Raw genomic sequence first — 20325 nt, 5'->3', positions numbered from 1 at the left:
TTTGTAGGTAAGGAGAAGGATTTTCAATTCTATTCTAGATTTTACAGGTAGCCAGTGAAAAGAAGCTAATACAGGAGAAATATGTTCTCTTCAATTTGTTTTAGTTAGTACACAAGCTGCAGCATTTTTTCCATAAGACATCCGCACACAGAAGCACAACAAATGTAGATTAAAGCATGAGACAAGCGGCATGCAACACATGACTCATTTCTGTGCAAACAAAGGAATGGAGCATGACTATTGTTCACTTTTATGTTGTGTTTGAAGAAGAAGAAGAATTCCTTTATCAGTCCCACGAATGGGGAGATTTAATTTTCACTCTGGTATTTTTTTCATATTACACACACACACACATGCCCGAAATACACACACATGCTCAGACAGGACCTATATACATGCAACCAATGGAGAGATGTTAGAGCGAGGGGGCTGCCAGTGACCAGCGCCCCGAGCAGTTGGGGGTTCAGTGCCTTGCTCAACTGCATCTCAGCAGTGCCCAGGAGATGAACTGGCACCTCTCCAGCCACCAGTCCACACTCTATTCATGGTCCTCACAGGAACTCGAACCAGCGAACCTCCGGTTCCCAGCCCAGTCACCTATGGACTGAGCTACTACCACCTGCATTGTTGCAACTACCGTCCATGCATCCATAAGACATACAAATAGAAAATAGTAAAATGTGTTGATTATTTATGTTAATAAACTTCACATTTTAATATCCATATACTTCAATACATTAGCAAACAATAAACCAACTGATATTATGTGGGGTATATATCATAATATCGTAAGCATGGTCTGAATCAGAAATGACAGATTCTGGAGCGGTTTCTATTCTTTCTGGTTATAATATTTTTTATGGACAGAAAAGAAACCAATAGATAAGGCAGGGGAGACTCAAACTCTTGACCTACTGAATATATACCTCAGACACAGATCTTCTTCAGAGTATATCGGACAGCCAATTTTGTTCAAAATCTGTCCTCAGCTTTTTGCTGCCACCTTCCATGACAAGATGGCAAAAATTGCTCTTCTCTCTTTTCTCTCAGTTTAATGATTTGCTTCCGTCCCCTCGCCCCCTGCAGCTGCTTGCTCTTCCTCTGATTTTCTAAGGCAGAAAAAGGCTGCAGCTGACAGGACAGTGCAGGCCAGGGGACAATTAGTGAAGCGTGGGAGAGACAGCTGGACCTGTTACCAATTACACTGACTTTGACACACACACACACACACACACACACACACACACACACACACACACACACACACACACACACACACACACAGACACACACACACACACACACACACACACACACACACATAGCCAGCTTAATGAGCTCACTGTGCACATTTAAGATCACTTGTAGACCTACTGTATGCAGACTTAAACTGACTTTCAGGAGCAGGGAAATTAAATGTGTTTTATTAATTCATCTCCATAGGACAAAAAGTTACAGCAGGGAGTAAAAGTGCTTTCTGATGAATAACTTGTGGTATCTGTTTCTACATATATATGAGGCAAAAAAATGTAACAGAACAAGAAAGTGACTGTGAGACTGTTGCAATGTCTGAAATGTCCACAAACTGCACAGGAGAATGTGACACGAGCACGTAGAGATAACCAGTTTCATCTGTGTCCTAAATCTAAGAGTGGACAATGTGTGTTCTCAACCATCGTCAGCTCTAGTCACTCATCACTGGGATATCTTTCCCAGCAGCATGTTCTGCAGCTGACTGATCCTGCTTTCCTGTGGCAGCATTAGGTTTTTCTCTGCTCGCTCCTCATCCTCCAGCAGCTGCTCGATGTAGCAGGAGGAGCCCAGCAGTATGTGGCCTGTGGCCTGCATGGAGAAGATGGTCCATCGCAGAGCCTCCCTGGAAACAGAGACAAGAAAGAGTGGTCATACATAGGAAATTCCCATCTGTGGAGACAGCTAAACAAACAACTTGGGATATACATATGTACTGTATGAGAATATTAGGAAGACAAGGCCAGGAATCTTTATTTATAAAGCGCATTTCATTCCAAGGCAACTCAATGTGCTTTACATAAAGACAAAACATTTTTTTAAAACAGAATAAAAACAAAAAACGTAAAATAAACACAGTTAAACACAGGGGCAAATAAGAATAAAAAACGTAAAATAAGAGAAAATAGATAAAGTTCAAAGTTATTAGAAAGATTTCAGCTATAAGCGCATGAAAAGAGAAATGTTTTTAACCTTGGTTTAAAAGTGCTCACAGTTGGGGCTGATTTCAGATCTGCTGGTAGTTTGTTCCAGTTGTGTGCAGCCTAATGTTGCGTTCACACAAATATAATCGCTTCAGAAGCTTGTATCGCGTAGCTTATTCACATTTGTTTACATTTTTGATCATCGCTTCATTCGCCACTATCGCATGTAGCAGCCAAGGCGGCTAACTAACTGAAGCTAACTCTCGGTTCAGCCTACTTTGCCGTTATGCTAAATGAATGGTGCTAACCAGGGATGCAGAATTTGCAGAATATTTCAGTATATATAAGTTGAACAAAAGGGGTCCAAGAACTGACCCCTGATGAACTCCAAATATCATAGCCACTCGATCAGATCAATCCGATCGAGTGACACCTTGCCTGATTCAATTTTCAACCTTATGTCATTTAACACTCTAATATGAGCTGTTTCTGTACTATGGTGAGGTCGGAAGCCTGATTGAAATTTGTCAAAAAGTCTACTGGAAAAATCTGCCCATTACTACGTAACGTGTCATGGCCTTCACCATGCTGCTCGCCATAGTAACATTCTCCTTAAATGGAAACATGTTTCTCCACCGACTCCTAATTGTTGGATACGGGAAATTTTACAATGTCTGAGGTCATAAAAGTTCTTGACTCCGCCTAGCTCCACTCAACCATCTGGATTTGCTACATAGGAAAATGATTTCAGGGTCGGCAATTATTCCTGGGAGATTTTAGGGATAGCATGATTGTATTATTTTGCTGATTTGTGTGGATATTTAGCCTTATAGGTTTGATTTTTTTTCACTGAAAAAGTAAGTAAATTCGTCGCATTTTTCTGTGGATCTCTTGTGGGGGGGTTGTAAACTTATCAACCATAACACAGCGCAAGTGTTGTTGATGTTCTTATTAATCATTTCAGAAAAGTGTTGCTGTCTAGCCTTGAATAACCCGTGGTTAAAATGACATTTTTTTCACCATTTATGCTCTGATTTCCTGCATTCTGTGTTCAGAGCCTTTACTGTCATAGTGTTCCTCCATGTCTGGTCAAGGTCATCTTAGTTTTAATCGGTGCAATGGTATCAATGACATTTGAGATTTTGCAATTGAAATTATCCAAGAGTTCATCAACTGTCTCTGCACTAACACTTGGTGACATTGCTATAGCTTGCCTAAACTTAACACTGGTATTCTCATTTATGTACCTTTTCTTACACAGAGGTTAACTGAATGCTTGGAGTTATCTGTAAGTCAAAGAACACACAGAAATGATCAGAAAGAGCCATGTCCTTGATATCAACAGAAGTAATGTCAACACCTCTAGAGATAACCAGATCCAGAGTGTGGCCTTGAGTGTGTGTGGGCCCTTTCACATGTTGGAAGAGACCAAAAGTGACTCTGACTTTTGGTGGGGGGGATGAGATCCTAGCGTGGTGTTAGTTGGATTCCAGTATTGACGAGGCTCTTCATCCTATCAGGGAATAACAAAAACGGGGAGTCAAGACTAAATGGAGAGAGTTGGGGGCTAGGTGGGGTCTGGGGGGGGGGGGGTCTGGGTGGGTGAACGCTGGGAGTCTCCTGTTGGAGGTGGGGGAGACTTCCGTTTTTGGTGATAATCCACTTGTTGGGGTGAAGATGGTGAAGTTGCAGGTTCTATCTGAGTCCGCTGTCCTTCATGGTCAATCCTTCATCCTACCTGATGGGCAGACCACAGTATGTACGCCTACAGGACTGTGTGTCTCACAGTTGCAACACTGGGGCCCCACAGGGGAATGTCCTCTCTCCCTTTCTCTTCACCCTCCTTTAGAAGTGTTCTGATGACTCAGCAATAGTTGGCTGTCCCTGTGGACACTGTAGAGGAGTATAAGTGCCTGGGGGTGTACTTCAATAATAAGTTGAACTGGGCTAGAAAAGCCGAGTCTGTCTACAAGAAGGGTCAAAGTCTACTGAGGTCCTTTAACATCTGCCGGACGGTGCTGAGGATGTTTTATGAGTCTGTTGTGGCCAGTGTGATCTTCTTCACTGTCACATGCTGGGGCAGTGGGCTGAAGGTCGCAGACACCAACAGACTGAATAAACTGATCAGGAGGGCCGGTGATGTTGTGGGGAGGAGCTGGACACCCTGGCGACTGTTGCAGAGAGGAGGATGCTGTCCAGGTCTATCCTGGAAAATGTCTCCCACCCTCTCTACGACACACTGGCCCAGCAGGGGAGCACCTTCAGCAGAAGACTCCTCGCACCCAGATGCACCACAGAGCGCCACAGGAAATCTTTCCTGCCTGTGGTCAATAAACTATACATCGCATCCCTTGGAGAGTCTTTTACCCCCTCTCTGTAATACGGACTCAATCCTAAACAATCTGTTCTTTGCACATTTTACGGTACTTTGTACATTATAACAGTACTTTTGTATATATTACTATTGTAAATTGATATTATATATATATATCTATACTGTTATATTTAAGTTTTTACAAACATATGTTATCTGTATAATATTGTTGTTGTTAAATATGTTGTTTGTATAGCTGGAGTTTGCAACAAAAATAATTTCCCCCTGGGATTATTAAAGTATTTCTGATTCTGATTGATTGAGCAGTACACGTGTCTTTGAGCTATCTGTTTAGCATCATCAGCCTGCTGAATCTCTCATTTCCTCGCTGTTGTTAGCGGTCCAGTGAAAAACACTTTAGTATTTAAACACAGAACTTTGTTTATCAGATCAATGAAGTCTTGTTTTAATACCTCCGATTGTTGCTTCACAACATCAAGGGCTCCTGTGTGGATGATGAGAGTCTTCAGTGTCAGATGTTCAGCAGCAATCTTAAGGATCTTCTTTGAGACATCAGACACCATGTCATTGGGAAACTTTTGGAGAGTACCTTCAGTGTTTTTCTTGCTGCAAAAGTATCAGAGTTTGAGGCCCAGTGGTTAACTCTTCCTGTAGCCCTTTAGCATTTGGTTTAGCCTCATACCTTTCTCTGGTCCTGGGAGATGAGCCTTCTTTGGGCAGTTTGAGTCTTGTGAAAGTGGAGTAAGTCTGTTCTCTAGTAGAATCCCTGTGTCTTGGGGCAGTTTGCTCTTAGTTCTTTAAGTAGCCTCTGTCTGTGGTTGCTTTCTCTGTGGTATTGGGGTTTAAGAGACTTTCCTGTGAGAGCAGGCCACTCGGTGTCATGATGAGTCTCCGGGTGCTGGGTTCTGCCTAATAACCGTCTCCCATAATTGAAGGAAACCATCTGTAGTGCTTTGGCTTTGCACCAAGAGAGTTCCAGGGAGGACTGTTTGGTTTACTGCCATTTACACCTGGCTCCTGCCGCATCTTGGTGGTGCTAGTTAGCTTTCTGCTAGCCTGCTCCCTTTCAGCAAAGACATTTTAAGCAATTGTCATAGAAAATTAAACAAGCACAACAGACAACTAGCTGACAAGAAAATTATTGACATATGTAAACAAGTCATCTCTCACATCAACTGAATCTCTTAAAACAGACATTTAAGAAAGAAACCTCTCAGAATACAATGTAAGCACAAAGGCCCCATATTTGTCCAGTTTGCAAAACTGTAATCCTCTCTCACGCAAGCTCTATGCCAAAGCTGAAAACCAGCAGATCTCAGCAGCGATGACATAACTCCTCCCAAAATTAATCCCTGTGAAATCTAGCCCTTGTTCTGCTGCAATCTGTCATTTCAACTCTGCCACCCACACAGGTATACACAGTTAAATATTAATCTAGACTTTACACGTTAGGGGTTGTGCACAATACTGTAGCTGGTGTAAATATGTTAGAAAAGCATCTGAACCAGACAACATTGAGTTGTTAGTGGGTGGTTGCTTTGCAGAGGCGATGATCCATATGGTATTTTTATGGATTAAGACTGATAAATTGATAAATTTTTATCCCTCGCTAGTTCAACTATTACTAGCAATCCAAATAATGCTTCAGTAAAGTCACCAGAGAAATGCTTTGACAGACATCAATTACAATGTGGTTCCCATGCTGGGGTCCAGGGCACCAAAGATCACAGGGGATGCACAAGGCTTTGTCTGCTCTAAAGTTGTCAAAATTAGATTTGCACACGAACTAAAATATAATAACACACTTACTGGATCATTTATAAGATACATGTTTGTCCTCACTCAAAAGCAGCAGACTACAGTAGGCCACCGCTCTGTTGTGACCTCTCAGAGCATCACTATTGCATGAATGAAACAACATGTCTTAGATAGTTAAAGATCCCATCCAGACATATATTAAAACAAATAGTCTACTTGGAACAAAAATGTGTGTCTGACATGTTTTTCCCACAACTAAATCCTTAAAAAATGTGCCTACTCCTTCTGCCTCATTAAACTTTCTGGATTTCTAAAGTTTCCTGCTAGTCTGAAGGTGTCTCCTGCTTGACTGCAGCCCACTCTCTGTGTATATGCACTGGCAACTTCACGTTTGTACATTGCATTTGTATAAGTTGAATATTGGACCAGGATTAACTTCCAAACTAGTTGTGATGTTACAAATCACGCTCGTAGGCTCAGCACTTTTAAAACAGATTTTCAATGAGCACAGAGAAACTACCTCTGATCAATGTAAAAACTTCTCGTCGTAGAAACAAGTACAGGGGGCTACGGGGGAAACATCAACATGACAATTAAATACAAATACATAACAGTGACAGGCCATTTCACTCACTTCAGCATCTTTTTGGCAGCATAACAGCGCAGGTCATAGGACACAGTATAAGCACCATACAGGGTCGCTTTCACATTCAGGCAGCCAATGAAATCTTTGGGGTTGTTTTTGTAGAGGTCGAAAGTCAGCTTGGCCACATCTGTCCGGTGCCTGTACTCACTGAGCTGATCTCTGGAGGGGCTGCTCTGTGAGGCGACAGGAACAGAAACATAAGTCAAGGTCAAAAGGTTACCAACATATTTTGTTAGTGGGATTTTCTGGGCCAAATGACAGTACACAGCTCCGACCGAAGCAGCTCCTGTCAATGATGAAGGGAAAAGCAAACGACAATGGAACAAGGCCAATGTGAGGTCACCAGAGGGTGCAAATCACTGTGTGCATCAATTTCTATGGAAATAATTGCTTTTGGGGGAACCTCATTCAAATTTAATGATACATCTGGGTCTGTTTAATATTCAACCCAGCCTTTGATTCTTCTCTAAAAAATTATGGAGGGAAACTAATCTCTGGGGATATCACTGTCTAAAGAGAAAAACACAAATCACAGCAGTAACACTGTATCATCATGTGCAGATTGTTGAATAAAATTTGGTTATTAAAGAAACTAATCTCCGGTGTTTGCCCTGCATTTTGCCGTTACACAATAACATATCATCCCCCAATTCATTATAGGGGATACAATATTTGCTGATTAAATGTCACTGAATAGTCATGTACTATTCTTCAGTCTACACACCCGTGTGTCATCCATATTCATGACTGTTGCATTAAAGAAACAAATATTCCCCTGTCTGTTCAGTCACTACGTGAAAGAACCCCATAACAAACACTGAATAAAAGCAGTCAATGAATATGTTGAGCATCCCCTGCAGCTGATCAACAGTGTCACCTAGTGGTTGATAGGAAAACATTATCATACTGGATGTGGGATCCACTTGTCGCCCTTCTCCAGGACCATGAGGACAGCGTTTTCAGGCAGCGTCTGGAAGAACTCCTCTGTGTCTACCCCTGTGCCATCTTCATCCAGCACCAGGCTGCTGACACACAGTACAGTCAACGAGTCGCTGACCTGACGGAGCAGACACACAGAGGAACAGACGTGGTAAATTAATGTGGGCACATACTCATTAGAGTAGTTTTCACAAAGCATTATTAATGTCAGAAACTAAGTTTACCCCTCAGTCTTGTGAACTTTGATTTATATTTTTTAATTAACTTTTGGTGCAGCGATAAGTGAGTCATTTTAGTCCTCCTCACACACCAGGATGCTTCCTCACTAGGTCTTTACTCACCATGTCTGTGGACTAAAGGTCGACCGATAGTGGATTTTTAAAGGCCAATATAATAACGATAGTGTGGAGCAGGAAGAAGCCGATAACCGAGCTGCTGGAGCTGCTGGGCCAGGCTACTGTGAAGTGTGAGCGCCTGTGAGTGATTGTGACGGGGAGAAGCTCCGCCGCTGCTGCTGCTCGTTGGGGAAAGTAACCGCAGAGTGACAGAACTGGGATTAAGTGGTCCTTTACATTTTGTGAATGATGGCAATAAAATAACACTGGTTAAAAAAGCCGCGTAGTGAATGGATTTAAACTGTGATTTTCTCATCCTCTCAGGCTTGGACCACTAACCAGCTTGGGATGGTATGTTGGGATTTTATCTTTATCTGATCCGTACTCTTAAAAGTTCTGTTCTTTATCACTATTAAAGAATGTTTTTTTTTTAATTATCTTTTTTTGACGAATAAATTTAGAAGAGGAATTCATTTATATTTCAAATATAACTACATATTGTTTCCACTGCAGCAACAGTAAAGTTTCCAACAGCAAAGCCACTTTATAAACGCCAAATTTTAAGATTCATGGCAAACAAAGAACAGAGACTACACAGAGACAGCTTTCGTTTAAGCTGTTCTTAACAAGCAGTTGATTGTTTTAAAGAGCACTGTCGTCGTGTAAAACGTGCTGGTGGAAATGTCACTGTTTATGCTGAAATGCACCTTTATGCTTGTTGAACAAATGGTACTAATGTTTGTTGACTTTCAACTCGTGAAGGTTTTATTGCTCTTACAATAACACGTGTTGCCGTCTTCACTTGGGTCACTTCTCTCTCTCTCTCTAATGTGGTCTGTGTGTGTGTGTGTGTGTGTGTGTGTGTGTGTGTGTGTGTGTGTGTGTGTGCGTGTGTGTGTGTGTGTGTGTGTGTGTGTGTGTGTGTGTGTGTGTGTGTGTGTGTGTGTGAAGAGCACCTCAGTGATCAGAGAGACAGAGAGCAGGGAAGAAGCTGTTTGTGCAGCCATCGGCCACTATCGAGCCAAAATCCTTCAATCTCGATCGTTTGTAAAACGTCCTATCGGGCCAAAATGATTAATCGGTCGACCACTACTATGAACCCAATGATTTCCACTGTTTCAGCCACTGTTTGATCATCATCCACTCTCAACTACGTCACAATAGCTCCTCAGCCCTTTAAATACTCTTTCTTAATTATTTCAAGTCCAACCAAATTATTAATAACAAGAAATGTACTTATAACACTGATAAGTTACATTATTTTTTTAAAGAAATGTAAAAATGTAGCCCACTTTTTAATTCAATTTCTTTGTTTGTATTTATTTATGTATATCGTTATTTTATTGTGTATCTAGTACTCTTATGTTACATCATTATAATTTAAATTGTATTGTTTATTTAAAGGATAATTGACTGCCTTTATATATATATATATCTTCTCTTTATCAAGTACGATGCAAATTGTTCTATCTTTGTATATTTGTGATAAAATGCAAGTTTTAAAAAAATAAATAATTAAAAAAACACTCCACACCCCTTTCATACCTTGTTCATGAGATCTTCTAGCGTGTCCGCCATGATGCCCTTTTTCACGCTGCGGTCAGCATTTGTGACCCTGAAGGGTTTTGGCCGAGGAGCTAGACCCGACAGCAGCTGCTGGGTCATGGAGGCACTGGCTGAGACGCTGGCTGTCACACACCTGACAAAAGATAGAAGTCATAAGGAAGCTGAAAGGAAATCGATTATCCTATCCAAACCCATGGTGCGGTGCTCTTACTTGGTGAGGGCAGATGGAGTCAAAAGGTTGAGGGACTTCATAGCATAATCCATCGGAGAGCACCTCGACCTGAAATTAAAATTAGCCTCAGTTTAGCCATTAGACTGTAACTGTGGCAGGATTTTACCTTCACAGGAGTTTCTGGTTGACTTTTCGGACTAACTACACCAGCAAACGAACAAACTGATTGAGGCAGCAGTAACTCCCTGGGAGTGTTCTGGGAGATAAAATTACTGTTTTATGTCAGTGGAGTCTGGTGGCTTTGAGGAGAGCGTGGATAACCGCATACATTTAAATGGGGCTGTCTGATGGCAAGGGGGTGAAAATAGTATAGTAATAATATAGTGTACATTTAAACTGATTTAAATAAATAATAATATATATATATACCATATTGTCCCAAATATAAGACAGTGTTTTTTTCCTGGAAATACACCTGAAAAAGCGGGGTCGTCTTATTTTTGGAACCTAGATTTTAAAGGCCAAGTAAGTGCTTCGCTGAGTCAGAGTGGGTGTTATATGTCAACATACAGTGACATCAACAGATAGCGCCAAAAATCTCTAAAACAAGTTCCTTTCATGACCAACCATCAATCACAACACAGTTAAAGTCCCAGTCGACAACATTTGCTTGATTATATTCACTGAAGCCGACACTATGCTCCAATAGAGCAACATTAATCATCCAGTTTTATTAAAACAAAACCGCGCCTCTAAGTGCATGTAGAGCCTGTTGTTTGTACGTGCACGTATCAACCTGTCCACTCAGTGCAGAGCTGACTCACAGGCCCAATTCGTACAAACGCCACATATCCCCCCTCCACGCTCGCGCATGTTACAATACCACAGGCACACGCCTCAAGCTAGGCATATGCTAAATGACGTTAGCAGTTGCTATCTATGAGTAAGTTAGCCAGCCTGCCTCCATGTAGTGTCTACTCCATGCTGTTTATTGGTGAGAGAAAACCCAGGCGCGTTCACAGGAATACGGTGCACGTGCACTGACGAGCACTCAATTGTAGAAAGCGGAGGAGCTTGGTGGTAGAGGGGGAGGGGCGTGAGAGTTGTAAAAATTTGAAATTTGACTGAGCCAACTCGACTTGCCGACTGCAGCTTTGACAGCGACATTGTTTACAGAGACAACTAGTTTACCGTGACAGGGGCCTGACACACGGAGAGACAGTGATCACGCGGGATTTCATCAGCCTTACCCGATGACCGATACTGCAGGTTTTCTTCAGCCAATATTTGGAGCTGACTTACGACTTTTGCTCCCTCAATTTACCTCATAAAAATTACACAATGATGATAACAAATGTTCCTAGTCTCAATTTTTAAAAAGGAACATTTATTTAACTTTAAAAAAGGCGTCTCCAGCAACATGGAGTGGCCTGTGGACGCCTGTCTGTAAATAATGCCGGCAAAAAAACGCAGCAACACAGCAACCCGCATCGGCCGATACGATAGCCCTAAAAAACACAAATATCGCCCAATAATATTGGCCAGCCGATGTATCTGTCTATCACTAGTGATCGCCCCCAAAAAGTGTCTCAAAAGTCGACCATGTTAGCCGACAACTGGGAAGGAGTTCTGATGACATTTCAATATAATGGTGATAGATGCAGCGGAGTCCAACAGCCAAGAAACATCTGGAGGCTCATTGTCGGAGATTTACGTAGCTGGTCTATTAGACACAGTATTACATTTTCAATTAAATTGTATTTACAGTGCCAATTCATAACAATAGTTATCTCAGGAAACTTTACATATGGAGTACGTAAAGACCACACTCTCTGACTTATTTATGATTTACAGAGACCCAACAATTCCCCCTTGAGTAGCAATATTTTGCACACAGTGGCAACGAAAACCTTCCCTTTAACAAGCAGGAATAAAAGGAGAGAGAAAGAGAGAAGAGACAGACAGATGGACCGAGAGACACATCCAGAGATGCAAATAACCACAAAAGTAACAGTAACTATTATGATATCTACAGCAATGTGAATATGACTTGTATGTTATGGCAGTAAATATAGTAGAACACACAGTATGTATCTCTTGGTTTTGTTTTTGTTGATCGGTTATTTTGAAACTGACTGATCACGCTGTGAGTTCAATGGGTTCCTGAAGAGGAATATTTCTGGTTTGAGAAGAAAGACTCTTTTTTTTTTAGGTCATTGCAACATTGGGTTTGAAATTGGACACTGGATTGAAAACACTCATTTTTTGTTAAACAAGATTTCCGAAATAAAGTTCTTAAAAAAGGAGGGTCGTCTTATAATCTCTCATATTCAGGACAATAAAGTATTGAGCTGCTGCCCACAGCAATGTTCATTTCTTAGCGTCCGTGCCTGTCCTCCTCTCTACTGTTTGTAATTCAATGACTGTACCTCATACAACCACAATTAAAAAAAATCTGAACTATCCCCTTAATAGCCTACATTTTACATTTCAATAATAAATTGTCGACATCTGCCATAATTAACTAGAATCTGTACAATTTTCCTTCAATAAACAACGGATTTCACAATAATGTTCTAATAAAAACACAAACATCTACAGCATATATAAACGTATGTTATAGAAAGGTGGCAAGGCTGTTGTCCTGACCGTGTTTGAATATAATCCAGTGGTCGTCGTGATCCTGAAATGCTGCTCCTAACTTCACTAAACCTCTCTGATAATGTACTCTCTCCTTTTGTCACTGTTTCTTGTGCCACTTGGTCGGTGAACTTTGTGCCGATGACTGTTGAGCTTGTTTCAAGCTTTATTGAGTAATTCTCCATGAACACTCCCAATGAACCTCCCCTGTGACAGCCCTGGATTTCAGTTTGTAATAGGCGGAGACATAGTTGGGGTAAGTGAGAATATATGACTTGTGTAATATGGGTGAATAAACCTGAAAAATAAAGTTTTCAAGTAAATATAATTTCAAATACTTTCTATAATTTTAAACCACACAGACAACAAACGGTTGATAGCTTCAATAATCCAGTTGGTTTTCCTTCATATCCCTCATGGAGAGGCAGCGTTTTTATGCTGGATCAAACTTCAGTGTGTGAGAAAACTGCAGGTCTGCTGCAACTCTTAGTTCTTTTAAATCAAGACTGGAGACTTTTCTGTTTGCAGTTGCTTTTCAGTAAACTGCACTGTAACTTCTGTAAGTGTAACCATCTTTTATCTGATTTCAATCTTTTATATGTTTTATGTGTTTTTTCCAATTCAATTCAATTCAATTCAATTTGATTTATAGTGCCAAATCTTTAATGTTTTATGTAAAGCACTTTGAATTACCTTGTTGAATTGTGCTATACAAAAATACAGTAAAGGAGGAGTTGGAGAAGATAAGAAGTAGAGGGTACTGTACTTGTCTCTGTTAGAGGTCAAGGAGAATATGAGACAGTGGGCTGATGTAACTCCTGAGAAGAACAAATCTTGTACATTTTCTAAATGAGTACCTCGTTCAATGTTCACCCATAGACTGCATCACCACGTTATCTTACACATTGGTGTGTCAGCTCATAGTGACGTGTCCACACCTGCCAGCGTTATCACATCATGTTACACAATGTAAGCTATGAGGTCACCTGTGTACTCCACAGTGGATAACCTTATGTGACAGAAATCAATTCTAAATCTGCTTTTTTAGAAGAAGCAGAGCCACAGCTGCTATAATAGTGTGTTTATGCTTCCCTGTTCATCTGATAATGTTGATAAAATGTGATAAAAACAAGAAAAGAAATGGGGATCACACCTGCTGTGTTATTAGACACACAGCAGAGATACTTGATGTACTACCCGACTTTAATAAACGTCCAGATGAAAGGCCACAGAATACAGACTCCTGTCACAGCTGTTCTCACACATAAGCTACACATGCCACTGCCAGGACGAAATGTTTCATTGTTTGATGACTGGACCGACAGTAGGTCTAACTTAATCCTCTATCCACGTGTATTGTCACACTCAAAGGCGGATTAATGCACAGGCCGAGGTGCGCAGGGGCCCCTGTTTGGCCAGACTATTTTAAATTATTTTTAATTTACTACACTCGAAAAAATAAATGCCACCTATTGGGGCCCTAAGAAACATGAAAAAAAATAAGTCAGTGATTGGACAGATATGGGACACATTTACTCAATCAGCTGCCATCATGTGGCCAGGTTCATAAGGTCAGTTTTGTTGTCAAATGATCACATTACCCACTGTTTCTAGACAGTAAAGTGGCAAAATGTCAGAAAATAAATGTGATAACAGAGAACAGCAAAGAAAAGAACCAAGATCTACTAAAGAAAATTGCTAAATTGACAGGATTTTTCAAGGTTGCGGACTCTTCTCCTGATAAAGCAAGATTAATAATGTGGGGGGCCCAAACAAACAGTAGCTTAGGGGCCCCTGACCACCTTTATCTGCCACTGGTCACACTGCTTAAATAGAAAGTGAAGACTTTCTGTAGTGTGAACATAGACTGTATAAAAAAGTGTGAATTAAAATGTGGGATTTTCAGAGGAGGTTTGGGGTTCTGTTAGAGTAACACGATACAAGGAACTGGAGAAAATCAGCGTCTTGTTTGCTAAGATAACACACAGGCTAGGCTTCAGCATAGAGATAAAAACTAATCCCTCACTTACAACACTTACTTAGAAATATACAACCACTAAAAGAGAGGCCTTCTACAGAAAATAGGTCACCTCAAATAAAGACTGCTGCCACTGTCATAATGCCAAACTTATTTAATATTTCATAGAACAAAATATGAAACACACCAAATGAAAGACAACGTGACATGAGGTGTAACAGTAAACCATTCAAACTTACTTTCCACGGACTGTTCCTGCTGTCAAGTGCAGCCACACGAGCCCGTCACTGCCTATGTACACCTGTGGTAACCATTGTGTTAACCCTGCTGAAGGTCTACACTTTGCATCATTTCGACTTATTTCTCTTCCTCTGATCGTCTCAATAGTCATAGTGAAATACTTGTAAATTGTAGTGTGTTTGGGAGAGAAACACTTTGAGGACACCATGTGGACAAAAGACGAACTGCTTCAGTTTAGACTCTGCAGGTAGGAAAAACTTTCTGTTACACATTGAATTGCCCCCACCACTGCTGGGTAGCTATAATCACTTTTTATAAAATAATAAATAAAAGTTGATGTACATCTAAGTAGCCTAACTACGCAAAAAATGTAAGGTAAAAACATGTCTTGAAAGTTTGTTTATTGTCCCAACAAATTAATATTTGACACACTGATGATGGATTATGGTTTACTAGTTTGCCATTTAATAATTGTTATCAATTAAATCCTAACCTTCTTACTTTCAGACCAAAGGTTGTGCAGAAATCATGTTATTAGTGGTTTCGTAGTTAGTGCATTTAGGCTTTGTAGGGCAGAATAGCTAAAGTAGAATCAAATACTGAAGTGGTAACCTACCTAAAATGTTGCACAGTTGGCGTTTTTAACAGCTTTTGTTCCAGTTCATTTCCCGTAATATTAAAAACTGTGGCAGAAATACACTTGTCTGTTAAACCCAAACTGAAAAGGCTAAATTAAGATGGTGGTTAGCCTGGAGGAGGAGTGCAGTCATGACATAAACAAACAGTTCAATCCAGTTAAATGTTTAATGCGATAACTGCCTTGTGATGATGAATGGAGGTTTTTGTTTCTGGTTTTTTTTGTGCACATTTCTGCACTTCGCCGGCCTACGAGGCTGTAGACAAAGCTGTACTACTCTATTTTTACAACAGCATTTTCCGTGTGGTGTATTGCCTGTGATAATTTCTATAGAAGAAGCCTAAGAAAATCATTTAGGCTTCCTTAAATAGATTATTGTACAATATTATAACAGCAACATAAAAAGAAACCTGTGCTTCCTGATGCCAGCTTGGGCAACATTCAAATGCTTATGTCTGAATAACTGCTGGATAAACATACAGTGGAGATCAAAATTAGAGAACAAAGTGTTAATTATTAATTTATTCTGAAATACTGTTATTTTTCTATTGTTCAGAATTTGATATAATATCAGTTATACCACTGCTGCACTAGCAAGTTGTTTTAAATAACCAAGACACTTCAACAAAAACCTTTATTTTGTGAACAAAAATGTTGCGGGGCCTTCTCAGTAATGCGATGTTAATCTGGCACCTGGTGACAATTTACTTAATTGTTGGACACATCCTATTTATCTGCAGCTCTCCTGGTTACTTTGCAAGATGATGAGCCGCTCTAAGGTGAAACCCTGAGACAGCAGGTTGTCCAAATGAAGGCCAAAGGGACGACCCTCTCAACCATCAGACAGAGGTTGGGCGTTCACAGTCTGTGATTTCCATAATATTGAAATTTTACAGGGCCACAGATTCATTTAAGTCCCTCAAAAAGGCCGGGAGTCAGACCTAAAACTTGCTGTATAATTTGCAGTAGTGACTTCTTAGTGGCCGTTACAGTATAGCTGCATCATATTCTAGTAATATTTGCATTTGTGTATTGTGGACTTTTTTGATGTTTGTAATTTATAATCAGAATCTTTATTAGATCAGATGTGAATCCTGCATCTCCTGTGTAAACCTTATTCAATGACAAGACTGATGCCCTGTTTGTATATAGTCTGCCACATGACATGAGATAATCCCAGAGAACCCATTTTTGACCTGTGCATCCTGTTCCTGTAAAATCTTGTTGTGACGAGTCTGAGAGAAAGCTTTGTCTGAAGATGTCACCCAGCTGAGTCTTTGCCCTTGTGACCTAATCTGTAAGTTGGATTCCTCCTCAAAAGGAAGATGCTACTGAACTCAGGGTCACTTCTTCTGACTCAGAGCTTTGTGCATGAGACGGCAGGAGTTTAACTTATTTCTGCCTGCAGAGAAAAATACTTTGTCAAATAAACCATGGAGAAAAAGCTGATCCTGTTGATCTTTATTGAACAGATGCATTTCCACAACAGTATAGTTGCCCAACTATTATAGAATCGAAGCTACCACAGCCTGAAGTGATACAAGAAATAATTCAAGGTCATGACCAGCGTAAAACAGAACAAACTCAAATGTGAATCAGATGAGCAGTTTATTTCACTCTGTTGCTTCACATTTCATGCTCGATGCAGGAGCGCAGATGATTCATGCCACAGATATTGTGTAATGTAGAGCAGATAATGCATCAGACTTAAAATAGCTGCGACATGTTTTCCAATTTTATCAAGTTTCAGTGAACAAAGGTCTATAGAAAGGGCCTGTTCTTCTTTCAGAGGTCAATATCCTGCCAATGTCTTTGTCCTGTTATCACATATCAGATATGACTGTTGTGGGTGACGCAAGCTCATTTGGCTCAGACACATTTATTAGTGCTTTATGGGTTGCTGATGCTTGTAATTATAAGCCAGATATCAATGCAGAATGAAATGAATTAGACTTGAGAAAGAAATATAATCATATTGGATTTAATTGAACAACCTTTTCTTTGAGTTCAAGATTACACATACAAACACAAGAAACAGATTTCAGAGCCTGATCACAGTTTCTGACCCATGGGTGAATAATCTCTGAGACAAAAGACCAGCTTCATCTTTCTTTGTTTGCAGTGTCCTTTTGTTTTACCTCGTTCTTTCTATTTACTTCTGTTCCAAGAGTCAGTCCATGGAGTGGTTTGGATGTAGAATGAGGTAATATAAAAGTAAAGCAGATCTAAGCTCTAAAGGACAGATAGTGACCATAATGACTGAACTAACATTGTTTTAAACCAGGTGTCGGTGCCACAATGCAAGAAGTTAACCCCTCCATGAGGTGATAGAGCCCCTGACAACTCCCAGGAGCCCCACGGTTTATTTCCTCTTGCCTATTCGTGCCATCAGTTCTGCATTTGCTGCTGCCTTGGTTCTCATGTCCTGGTTCTTGGCCAGGTCTATGAGGACACTGAGGATGCTGGTGGGAACATCAAGGGACAGGGCGAAGCGGGACCCCTGCTGGGCTCTCTTTGGAACCTGGGAGGCTGGGCGCGGGGCTCGTTCTCGTCTGAGCAAAGTGCGATGCTCTGATCGGAGCAATGAGTTCAACACGCCGCTGCGGTTTAGGATGTCGACAGCCAGCACATCCCTCTGTGTGTCTTCATCAAGTTTAGCAAGAGCGGTACTGCTGCTCTGGCTCTGGACACACCAGGGCAGCAGCAGAGCCAGGCAGAAACACACACGCACACTTCTCATGGTCAGGACTGCAGGGAGAGAAAAACAGATCAGCCAGTAGCACAAAATTGTGACACTGCAAGCCTTCTCTTGATCATGCAATAATTTTAACAAAAAAACAAACATGTGAAAACAACCATTCTTTACTATATGCAAATCCCTCTAGTCGTAAAACAAGGCTAGTGATGAAAAACAGGGATATTCTGATGGGAATATAATTATAATGCAACTCAACAGTAGCATAAAGTTCCTAATATTTTGTTTGTCATTTTCTGGAACTACCACTTACTCAGTAGTCCCCTGCCAATGCACAGTGCAGTAATTGGATAATTATTGGAAATATAGCTCAGAAAAAGACATGTTGAAACACACTATATATATATATATATGTGTTTGTGGGTTAGTTTTCTGCATTTTCAATTATAGAATCTCTAATACTTTGTCCAACTTTCTAATACATTATGCAGTATATTCTGACATATGTTCAGATAAACCTAGTCAGCATTATAAAGTGTCATAATCCTAATGAATACTTACTCAGTGTCACCGCAGTTAGAAGTTGGTAACTTGACAAAAAGGCACTTCTCCTTCCTCTGGTCTAAAGCAGGGCTTTGTTAATGATCTCTTGTCTTTGACCCTCAGATCTCCTATGATACTGTATGTGATGTCTCCAAGTTTCTTCTTCAGCTACTGGAGGATCGACCTGTGTGGCACGCAGTCGGATCTTCAACTGGACTTCTGCCTTCTCGTCCACGTTCTTTGTCTTCATCCGTCGGTCTTCGCAGTGACACTGCCCCTTCCTCTCTGTTTATCTTTTACATCTCAACCCATCACCCTCCCCTCATTTCATCTAATTTCCTCTACACTCATTGCTGTCTTTCTTTCTAAAAATAACATGATGGTAATCACAATAGTTTGTATAGAATGAATTGGATAGTTGCCCCAGTCGGCAGTCAAATCACAACTGAGACCCACCATCTCCGTTTACAGGTTAAGTACCAGCACGCTGCAAAAAACATCCCTTTCTGATCCTGGTGCAATGACTTCCTGTGTTGTCAATCATCCATGCAGACCATGGATCACCATAGTGTACTCATTACAATGTGTTTAAGATTGTGGTAAGACCAATAGCATTGCCAGTTTCAATGTGTTTACAGATTGTTGTGATCATATTTGTAGTTAGGTTGTGTTAGTACTCTGAGTGAATGTCTACAATAATTTTCCTAAACATTCAGGTTGATTTCATAGCTCTTGCTGTGATGTGGTGTAGGCATGGAGAGTGGATGGCAGTAAACAAGATCATGGATCACAATGTATCCCACAGTGACTGCCAGGCATCTCTGCTATTCCAGGATCAGGTGTTAAGAAAGACATTATTCTTTAAAGAGTAAAAATCTCACTGAGAGAAACATGGTTTCTCATCTTTAGCCCAGTAGATCACCAGGGTCTCAGAAAGTATGCTCATGCATGCACTCTATACTTGTTTGTTTTAATAATTTTACTAAATACATTTCCCCATCAATGGGTCAGACTGCAGGCAAATCTCCAGGACCAAAAACAAGCAGCTTACATCACAAACTGCAACAAAAAAAAGTATTCCCAATTCTTCCACATTACTGTGACAGTGATTCAATTCTACAGGGAGCATTTAGTTGAGTAGAGTAACAGCTGCTTAATGTGGTGTCATCAATTAGAGTTAAGGGAGGCATTTCTTGTGTTTCATTGAAGTAGAATGAAAAGTGCAAATTTGCTCCTGGGGTTTCAATTCTGAAACAATAAAGCTTGATGAGAGATCCAAAAATCAGTGTCTGCTATTTAGAGATGTCAACTTCTCAGATGTGATTTTGTGTAATGGCAGTCACCCCAGCTTTGTGCATGTGTGTTCTTGTGTGGCACCCTGATGTGTGCCAGGTATGACATGGAAAAACAAAATCAAAATTCTGGACACTGCATGCTGTTACTTAAAGGAACATAATGTCTGAGAACACAAATCTATTTACAGAACATAGGAGAGCTGGGGGTGTTCGGAGGTTAGACGGGAGCAATCGTAGAGAAAGCCCTCTGGAGAAGAAAGAGGAGGAAGGGGCATGTCAGGCCCAGGGGGAGACCGAGACAAAGCCTACCTCGTTTCCTGAGTCACCTCTAGTCCAGCCCATCAAGGGCCTTACCCTCATCTGAATAATGAT

General features: G+C 40.7%; 1 protein-coding gene across 1 annotated transcript; it reads right to left on the bottom strand.

The window, feature by feature from the left end:
* Positions 1-1695: 1695 nt before the first annotated feature.
* cidec (cell death inducing DFFA like effector c) lies at positions 1696-12617 on the bottom strand (the record flags this gene model as incomplete). The annotated part of the gene is made up of 6 exons (XM_083939625.1): positions 12575-12617; positions 9965-10033; positions 9733-9886; positions 7821-7970; positions 6902-7086; positions 1696-1876 (listed from the first exon to the last, which is right to left on the bottom strand). Exons 2-6 carry the CDS (start codon positions 10015-10017, stop codon positions 1696-1698), a joined length of 723 nt encoding a protein of 240 aa, XP_083795751.1. The 5' UTR covers positions 10018-10033; positions 12575-12617.
* Between the last annotated feature and the right edge of the window lie 7708 nt (positions 12618-20325).

Source organism: Echiichthys vipera (assembly GCF_963691815.1).
Source record: "Echiichthys vipera genome assembly, chromosome: X".
NCBI lineage: Eukaryota > Metazoa > Chordata > Actinopteri > Perciformes > Trachinidae > Echiichthys > Echiichthys vipera.
The sequence above is the reverse complement of the archived record's forward strand: the minus strand, read 5'-3'. Positions and strand labels throughout refer to the sequence as shown.